Genomic DNA, 10,022 nt, shown 5'->3' on the forward strand with positions numbered 1-10,022 from the left:
TCCAGAAGGGGAGGGGGAGGGGAAACGGGGGGGAGGTGGAAGCGGGTATGTCCGAGTATTTCAAAACAGCGCACAAGCAATATGTCATACGTCTTCGTCTTTGCCAACCAAAAAGCGAACTGTCCATTGACATAAGCTACACACGTAAAGCTCAAGGCTGACGTGCCGTCACATAAGCATCGGGTATTGACTTTCAAGTGTAAAAGTGCAAAAAGTCCCAACAAAGTTCAATGTACTAAACCTGAAACGGAGAAAGTTTCCACTTTGATCAAAAACAGATCTATTGTACTTCCTCACAGTTTTAAGGCAACGTTTAAATGTAAAAATGTCTCCTGTGGGGCTTTTGTATGTCATTAACACCATTACCCTTATTATAACTAAGATATATTGAGTAATAAGTATTCCATTGTATAATTAATCAATCCAGGCAGTAGGAAACTTAAATTTGGGTTTTCATACATAAAATAAGTTTCCCAATAAAGAATAAAATATTGGAAGCAATGGGGACAATGGCAGTATAATCCAAAAACCACACCCACAGAACCAACAGTTACTTTTGTCAAAATTTATTTAAAGAACATTTTTAAAAATTTCCAATCAGAATGTCTAACTGCTCCTGATACAAAACTTGGAACAAAACTACATTTACAAGTATCAGACCAATCCTTGATACCACCAATCCAATATACTGTGGATTCCATGGCAGTAATATGGTTATTTGATTCTCAATACCATATTTATTTGATAAAATGTCCCGGGTGCTTATTCAAGGCTCAGGACTTATTCAATTCAACTTAGTATTTTTGGCATGTAGTTTATTTTACAACAAAAAATTAATCATACCAAACATGAAGATGTACATATACAGTGAATTCAAAGAAAGGAATTAATAATCAATGATCCTCTCATGCACTTGAGTTTACTTTTTTTTTTTGTGGGGGCGGAGGAGGGTGGCTGAGTGCTTTTTAAATTTTCCTTTTAACACGGTAGGTGCTTATTCAAGGTTGGGCACTTAATCAAATAAGTATGGAAAATGTTAACTTCAATAAAAAAAAACCAGCTACAAGTTCATTGGGGTATACACTTCAGGCAAAAGCTAATCCAGTCCTATTTGCCAGCTTGCTCACTGCAGAGTCTGTGGCTCAGCAAGAGAGCATCAGAGTGCTAAATCCAAAAGTCTGAGGTTCAATTTCTCAAGGGGACTCAGAATTTTTTCTTTGTCTCACACTCCTGACAAGGTGAAAAAATGTCTTTTGCGGTCACCAGATGTAGTTTCTGAGGATAAAATTTTCAGGGTGAGGTAAGGCAGGTGGGGGAGGGGGATTTTGATCCAAAAAACTCTCTTATGGGTGGGTATGGGCATTTTCTAAGACAAGTCAGTTACACCTTTAGGTTGACCTACTTTTTAGCTGGTCACTCAAAGGATGTGGAAGTTCTTGAATTACCAGTGATAGACTGGTGAAGGAGGAGCTCCAGTGTCAGTCATAGAAGGTGAGCTTTTCCCTTCATGGTAACCATCAAAGTCTTTTGGACAGCAGTACTTCCAGCCACGATACAGAACAAGCACAAGCAGGTAAACAAGAGGTACATATGCCAGAAGCTCTACGATCAGACTAAGGCCATTAAAGACTGATGTTGGTGCGTCACTGACAATACCCGAACTGAAGCTAACAATCAAGCACAAGTTTGTAAGAAGCACTGCATCAAGTCTGTTAAGGTACTCATACTGCTCATTGTAAGGACGAAGATACAGACCTGTGACTGCAATGAGGACACAGGACACTTCCAGGATGGATCTCTTCAGGGGCCCAAATGGAACATACAAGGCAATCAGCAGGATGTAAATGCGACACAAGAAATAAAACGCTGCAAACCACCTGAATTCATTTTTAAAGCACTTCTGGAAGTTGTCATAGTACAATCTGAAATTTTTCAAATAACGAAAGTGCTTTAAGAACCATGGTGTAAAGAGAAGAATCAACGGTATGAACATAACAAAAAAAATAATCCACAGGCAGGCAATGATGGTAAATGGTAAGTGTTCCTTCCAATCTCTTTTGAAGTCGATGTTACCATTTGCATACAGCACCCATCTTTCTTGTATGGGTACATAGTGAACAATGTTGAATGAAATCATGGTCACATTTGTGTAACACACAACCAACAGAGTGCAGAAGGCATGAGAGACATTCCTGTTTATGTAGCAGGCAGGGCGGCAATTTGCAATCTTGGCCAAAATCACCAGTATGAGAAGAACATACAGTGGAAAAATGTAGTTCACACCAAGTTTCTGAAGGTTAGTCATTCCTTTGTAAAAGCAAGTTCCAGCACCATTTATTTCCCAGTTGGCAAGACCAATCACAAAAGAGATGAAGGGATCAAGTTTTTGTCCTTCTTGAAGAAGAAACAAAATAATTTGATAAGAATACAGCCAGGTGTTGAGGTATGTGGTGAAGATGTCCAAATTGATCCGAAACACCATTAGGACCAGCACAGGTGTCACAAAAAAGAATACCAGAGAAAGTAAAATGTGGACATTTGTACATGATGGTCTGCACTGTTCATTGCCTAAATTCACAGAGTAGCCATGTTTGCATGCTCCACACAGAATGCTTGTACCATCGCGTCCTTTGGTACACATTGTTTCAGGACTGTATCGGAAAGTTGGTTCACGTTCAGAGAGATTACAGTAATATGGTGGACAAGGGTATGTGCTGAATTTATTGTCTTTTACTCCACCCCAATATCCTCTCTTTAAGAACACATACTTGGCATCTGAACTACAGTTTGAAATACCTGACTCAACAGAGCTTGAGATACAAGAACAGGTCTTGCTATCTGTCTGCTCAAATCCATCATTACAATGTTGTAAAGTCAATTTCCCTTTGGAAGAACTCTGCACAACACGACCCACAACAGTGCTGAGTTGAACTTTAAATGGACGTTCTACACCTCCAACAAGATGCAAGCTGTAGATCTTGGGATGATCTCCAAGCACTAGAAACAACTTAGAAGCTGTTCCAAGTCCAACATTGCCTGCGGCATTTTGATTTTGTTCTTCAGTTATGGTTACTTTAACAACACCTAAAACAGAACTGTCCTTTTCATCAATTAACTCAACAGTTGGGTCGAAGACTTCACTTGGAGAAACCATCCACTCATTTTCATTGAACTTGATTAGGACTGGATCAGTAGATATTTGTGCTTCACTGCTCTTGTTTTCATCCCGATATAGAATTGTGTCTTCCCACTCCAGAGTTCTGTGGTTTATGCGAGGTACTCCATCTTCACGGCATCCTTGAAGAGTGGAAGCATACACTGAGTCTCCACCACCTGTTGCTACTACCAGATTACCCTCAAAAACTATTTGAGTTTGCCATTCCGTGATATTCTGTAGACTGAAGCTGTGGTTATAGGCAAGGAAACACTGTCGTGTCTTAAGCTGAGTTGTATTGAAGGCCACCACAGGAGGACCAGAGTCTTTCACATAAATAGCGCCACCTCTCTTTTGAGCAGTGTTGTTAAAGAAGTGAAGGGTGCTGTATGGCATAAGCATTAAGAATGAAAGGCCATACAATCCAAGTGCGCCCCCCTCCCCTCCTGAGTTATTTCGGAATGTCACATGACCAAAAATGTACAGCACAACATTCTCAACCACCATTGCAGTATTGTCATTATGTTCAATGTACACAACTCCTTTAAAAATGACTGGTAGGGAGTAGGAATAAATTGCTCCTTGGCCAATGACTTTTTCATCTTCTGTCAATATTATGTGGTTTTTTGTGACATTACAGTCCTCAAGAACAATAACATAAAGTTTAGGTCCTCTTGTGACAGAATTTGGGAGACCATTTACTGCTGCCTGCGTAGACATTCCAATAGCAGAACCCATTGTTGCTGTGTTGTTCCTCCAGGTACAGTTTTTGTATTCTATATAAAGCCCATCACCATTGCCTTTGAAAAAAGATTGCCATTCATAAAATGATACTCCTCCTCCTAAGATGGCAGTATTGTTTTCAAACTTGCAAAGTTCATACTTCATTTTGTTTGGAAGTAACCCTAGCTGATGGTCTCCAGCAGTGGTACCACTTCTAATGCCTCCTCCAGCATACTTAGCATTGTTGTTATGAAACACACAGTCTGTTACTTCAAATGTGTTGTTTTGCACTTTGTCATGAAATTCTATGAAAATCCCGCCACCCCAATTGGCAGTATTTTCTTCAAACTGACATCTAGTCACATGAATAACATTATTTTCTGCTTTCCCATTGACAAATATAGACAAACCTCCTCCTCTTCCAAAGGGAATGTGATCGTCCCCAATTGGAAGTTTGACTATTGTTTCATACGGTTGACTTGGTGCACAATTCTTTTTGAACGTACAGTTGTAGAAAGTGTAACTACTGTTGGTGTCAAACTGAGCCAATGTTGTTGAATTGAAATCAAAGGGAAAAGTTCCACCCCTGTAGGTTAACTCCATGTAAATGCCACCTCCTGCAATTGCTACATCTTTTTCATCATCTTTTAAGTTATCCGGCCGATTGTTCTCAAACCGAGAATGTGAAATACGAACCTCACCACCAATGTCGTACATGTTAAGTCCAATTCCGGGACTGTCGACAATATTGCAGTGGTCGATAACAATGTGTTTACAGTACACCAGAAAAACAGCTGAATAAAACTTGATGTGGGGATTTTTAAAATCTCTGCCAGTGGTACTTGCATGCAGTCCGCCACAGCCACGCAGCAAGATTCCGCTCAGAGTAATATTGTCGCTGTTTTCAAAGGATAAACTGCCTCTTTTCCCGGGGCATTCGATGGAAACTATCGAGTACGGATCGCCAACCAATTCGAACCCGTGCAAATTCATGAAGTCAAAATGCTGGCTGAGATTGTACGGCCTCTTTCCAGCTATTAGCTGCACAAGAGTTGAATTAATTACATGAGCTAAGGCATAGTCTAAGGTTTTACAAGGAATTGTTTCATTCCAGCAAGAGCTCGTGTCCACTCCACCATGTTGTGATACTGTAATTCTTCTTTTCCACGTCAATTCTGCACGCAGTGATGGGGCAACTGCTAAAAGGCAAATAAAAGGGATAAAGAAAGAAATTAAAGACACAGCCATCGCGACCTTACGCCCGTATCACTGGTTGTTTTCTTCTGATGCAGTCGGTTAATTTCCAACTTCGCATGTCAACTTCCTCGTTTTCACAGAAATCCCAAACGATGAGTGGCGTGACTTTCGAGGAACTTCGCTGATAAACCACGCCGGCTGAGTTCTTGCACGTTCTGCGGTCTGTCATCTCAATCAGATCTGTCATCAATTTTTATTGAGGGCATTGGCCATAATCATGGATCAAACGCTCACGATGTGGTTCCAGGGGCAAATTGGCTCCAATTTCTCCAAGTAAAAGGTTTTTCTCGTTAGCTGCTGTTTTTTTTGGAAGTCATTCAACGACGCATATCGCAAGGCTCAGACATGGACGCAAAAATTCAAGAGCTTGACTTTTCGCGCGTTTATGGAATCAGCATTTTTACGAAATAAGTTTTCCTTTCCCTTTTCCCTTTCTTTTGCATCAAAAATACCGAGTAACAGAAATCTGCCCTGTATTAGGACAGAGATCTTGCACTTCATTCGGTCGCGCTAGTCTTCCTAGTGGCCGTTGATAGGGATGTCACGGTCAAGTTTGAGGGTTTAAATTTTAAAGTTTAAAGTTTAAATTTTCTGGCATTTTTTAGCAATAAAAGTGGCATTGCCGAATCAAACTTGGAAAAGAATACGTACGAACTTAGCGTTTCGTATTTTTATAAAATCAGACGTCATAAGCTGGTTGGGTTGTTTTTGTTTTGCGTTTTGAGATGAACATCCCGTAATTCCCAGAAAAGGTCAAAAGTTCCATTAAGACACCTAATCCATTGTTAATACTCCTACACATGTTTGAAAATAATGGGTATTATTATAAGATAATTTTCTTGCCTTAGATATAATAAGAAGGCTACAGAACCCGTTCATCACTACCAAGGTTTCGTTAGTAATTCTCCGTTCTTTCTGCCATATGATTATTTTAATCTTACTTCGGAGAATTTTGTATCGGATCAACTGATGATCTCCTACCGCGCGCGCACAGAAAAGAAAGAAAAACAAAAAGGCTTTACATGATGAAGAAACCCTCTCAGGTTTCGTAACCATAGCATTCCACAGCTACGATGAGCACGGGTATAGTTGATTCATTTTTAATATTCCTTGCTTCAGTATCAAAATATACAAATTTCTTTCAATATTCTAAATCGCTTTCACTAGTACGGGTTCCCAATATAAAATATGGAAAATATATCTTTCTTTCTATTGATATAAAATACTCCTACAAATTGATTATTAGACTAAAGAATTCCTATTAGAAAGGTATGTACATAATATTTTCCTAAACAATTTTCAAGTTTAGCTCGTCGGGACTCGTCTGACCCCGTGACCCCCGAAGGAAAGAAAGGTCACTATTTACCGCCTGTGGAGGGGAAGGGGGAGGGGGAGGGGGAGGGGGAGGGGGAGGGGGAGGGGGAGGGGGAGGGGGGGGGGAAGGGGTCAGAGAATTTTGGTTGTGTCATAATAAAATTTCCTTAATGCCCCTGATTTTATAAAATATTCTACTGATACTCCCCCCCCCCCCCCAACACTGGCAGTCCCTTTTCCATAGTCCCCCTTCATACTCTTTTGGCGACGACTGAACCCCTCTCCACTCCCCATGAAAACCAAATGATATCCCATTCAAAAGCCTTCGACCCCCCCCCCTCCCCCCCCCCCCCATTATTCCACTGATGATAAATCATGACCGATCCGTAAAAGATCCTGGAGACTAAAAGACAATTATCGCGATTCCGCTCCGGGTTTCATGTGATAAAACTTAATAGAGACTACTTTCGTCTCCGGAGAAAATTCACCGCTGTTGTCGATAAATCAAGGGGCTAACATTAACAAAGCATAGAGAAAATCAGCTGATGTTCTTGTAACAAAGGATCTTTAATTTATTTATCGTTGCTGAGTGGTTACTTTACCCAGGGAAACCAGGATTCCTCCAGCTTTTAATCAAAATTTTGCCGTGTGAATGGAGCTTAGTGATCCGGGGTTTATTCGAGATGCGATATACGTTAAATCGACAGAGAACACTTAAAACCACACATCAATCTATATTATTCATTCACTGAAGCACATTCCTTATTTTTTTTTTAGAGCACCCTAATTTGAAGGGGAAAAAAACGGAGCTTCGATTGCTGATCAGAAACTAACGATATACTCATTTCCTTCGGGGTCTACCGAGCTCGCTTTTTTTGATGATATTGGTCTCGGCTTGATTATCGTTCCCATTCCCTTCGCCGTCGTTAGCATATAAGGCGTGGGGTTCATGCTCGTCGGTTGAGACACGAAAAAGCCCCTTGGTATTATCCTTAGACTGAGCCTCATAGGGGGACATCATCGCAAAACGATCAAGCTCCGCATCCCCTATTGGACCCCCCGTGTCGAAATTATTTCCCATACTTATCCCCCCACCAGCGTTTTCACTGGGAGATTCCACCGCATTAGACACCCCGAATTGATCGTTCAACTGTAACGGAGCTCCCATACCACCTCCAGTCATAACCATCCCGTAGTCCCCACCGTCCGACATCCCATCCCCCATTGTCATGCCTCCCACGGGAGCCCCGCTCGGTTCCATGGAGCCAACATTAGTCGGGGATCCGGGTTCCGGTTTTGAATCTTCCACAGGATTTGGTTCATCATTACTGTCTACCTGTTCGGAGTCCAGGGAGCTGTTTCCCCGGGCTGACTTCTTCAGAACGAAGTTCAGCTCTTTGGCATCTCCCTCGGTTACTGTAACATCCTTTGATAAGGGCTCGTATCCCACGGCCATGGCGGTGACTTTGTAGCCCCCAGGGAGAAGAAGTCGCCAATAATCCCCATCTTTTGCAGTTATGATGTCTTTTTTACGATTGTCAACGCGGATATGTGCACCAGGAATTGGATTTCCTTGGCCGTCCTTTACAAACCCTTTCACCCCTTTGTGTACCTACGTACAACAAAGGCAATAAATGTTATTTTCCACGAAATCTGCGAAATCGGCTGTCACTGACACTTGCAAGAATGTTTCTGGCTACATAATTTTTATTAATTACAGAAAAATATATTTTTATGAAGCTGTTCAAATAAAATAGTATCCCAACAGTAAAAAGCTTTGAAGGCACATTTTCTGGTATCTTAATGTTAAAAAAGTAACTGGAAGTGGATTTATTTTAAACTCAGTTAGAAATTATTGAGTTCAATTATTCAATTCTTTTTCACGTTTTTCTAAAACTCTTTTTCTTTAATTTTTTATTTAATTTGATCCTGAGAAAAGTAATTTGATAAAATCTGTGAGTCTTTATGAATGCCAATTGACCGACCATACCAAACAAACAAACAAAAAGGTTTAAAATGAAAGCAGTTGGTCCGAACAGTCTTCACCAAAGCAGCTGTTGCCTCGACATTCCTTATTTTTCACTCACAACCGCCACATACCTGATCAATAAAAGCTATTAGTGCTCGTTTGTTTTCCTCCCAGTCCTTAGGTAATTGGCTTGCCTCTGGGAACTTCTTACAGCCTTGTTCTATGGTTATCTCGAAGCAGTTTGAGTGCATGTAGTTATAATCCTGCATCCCCCCTGACACGCTGTACCAAGCTGCTCCATTTGTGACACCATCATTGAAGTGATCCGGGGGGACTTCAGGGCAAGGCCAGGGTGGATTCTTAAGGTGCATAGTTGGATGCACCTCAGAATAGGATTTGGCAAGCTCTTTAAAGACGTCGTCATCTGGAGACTTACTGTACTCGCTCTGCCCAGTTGGACTGTCATCAAATGGGTAATTTGCCACTAAGGAGCCGCCATGGAGGTTGGCACTCAACACAAAGGGATACTCAGAGATCCATTTCATCACAGCTATGGTCTCGATTTGAGGCGGTCCCGTCACGCTTTTAAAAAACTGGTCGGGAAAGTTACGGTTCAGATCAACATTGTTCGCATTGCTTCGTCCGATAATCCAATCCTTTCTGTTCTCACCTTCTGCTGCAAGCTCGTAGCCGTCCGGGTTCATACTTGGCATCAAGTGAATACGAGTGGTGTCAACCATTTTGGTGAGATTCGCATCACGGCCATAATTTTCACAGAATGCTTTCGCCAAATGCAAAAGAAGTTCGCGTCCCACAACTTCGTTACCGTGCATGTTAGCAACGTATTTGAACTCTGGTTCACCGGGCTCATGTTTGCCCGGATTGTCAGAGATTTCCACGACCCAAAGTTTTCGGCCTTGCACCGATTTTCCAATGCTGTAGAGACGCGTGATTTTTGGGTACTGTCGATGAAGATCTTGAAGATAAGCGGTCATTTGATCGAAATTATGGTGCGTCCAGTCGTCGTCGCCCAGCGTGCGTGTTTTTGCACTGGGACGTGAGAAAACAAGAGCCACCCGCAAATAAATGAAATATGCCACCAGAAGCAGTATTAATCGCTCCATTGTTCCAGATACACTGCACGCAAAGCTCTTTTGCGAGGAAATATAAAGATCTTCGCTCTAAACTCCTGGCAGTAACTATCCCGTCCTTAAGTTAAAGCTTCTTAACCATAAGCACCACCCTCCATCACGTCATTTTTCGAGCTTTTCCTTTTCTGATGCACACGAGCTAAAAAGCGAAACTGACCGGCTCGGACACGGTCTGTGATTGGCTGATCGGCTGAAAATGTCACGCAATCATTGAGCTCAGTTGCAGGTTGTGTTTACTTTACTCTCATGAAGTGACTGAACCTGATTGAGTGTTCAAACCAAAATAAACAGGTCTCTGGATTTAGCTGTGACTACAAACATTACTCCGTCCCCTCTTGAAACAGTTTCGTCTCATTGGTCTCTGTTCAATTGGGTGTTAAACTTTTAGTAGATTTCCGTCGCCACGGGGTTGTCTTGGAAGGGAATTTTTGTTTTCTTATATTTTATATTTCTC

General features: G+C 41.5%; 2 protein-coding genes across 2 annotated transcripts; both read right to left on the bottom strand.

Moving 5' to 3' along the window:
• Window positions 1–686: 686 nt before the first annotated feature.
• On the bottom strand, window positions 687–5,211 carry LOC131769403 (uncharacterized). Its single transcript, XM_066161598.1, has one exon. The coding sequence runs from the start codon at window positions 5,123–5,125 to the stop codon at window positions 1,442–1,444; it is 3,684 nt and encodes a 1,227-aa protein (XP_066017695.1). The 5' UTR covers window positions 5,126–5,211; the 3' UTR covers window positions 687–1,441.
• Window positions 5,212–6,804: 1,593 nt separating this feature from the next.
• Window positions 6,805–9,650, bottom strand: LOC131769355 (carboxypeptidase D). Its single transcript, XM_059085078.2, has 2 exons — window positions 8,549–9,650; window positions 6,805–8,060 (listed from the first exon to the last, which is right to left on the bottom strand). The coding sequence occupies exons 1-2, from the start codon at window positions 9,539–9,541 to the stop codon at window positions 7,290–7,292; spliced, it is 1,764 nt and encodes a 587-aa protein (XP_058941061.2). The 5' UTR covers window positions 9,542–9,650; the 3' UTR covers window positions 6,805–7,289.
• Between the last annotated feature and the right edge of the window lie 372 nt (window positions 9,651–10,022).

The sequence above is a fragment of the Pocillopora verrucosa genome, chromosome 14, assembly GCF_036669915.1.
Source record: "Pocillopora verrucosa isolate sample1 chromosome 14, ASM3666991v2, whole genome shotgun sequence".
NCBI lineage: Eukaryota > Metazoa > Cnidaria > Anthozoa > Scleractinia > Pocilloporidae > Pocillopora > Pocillopora verrucosa.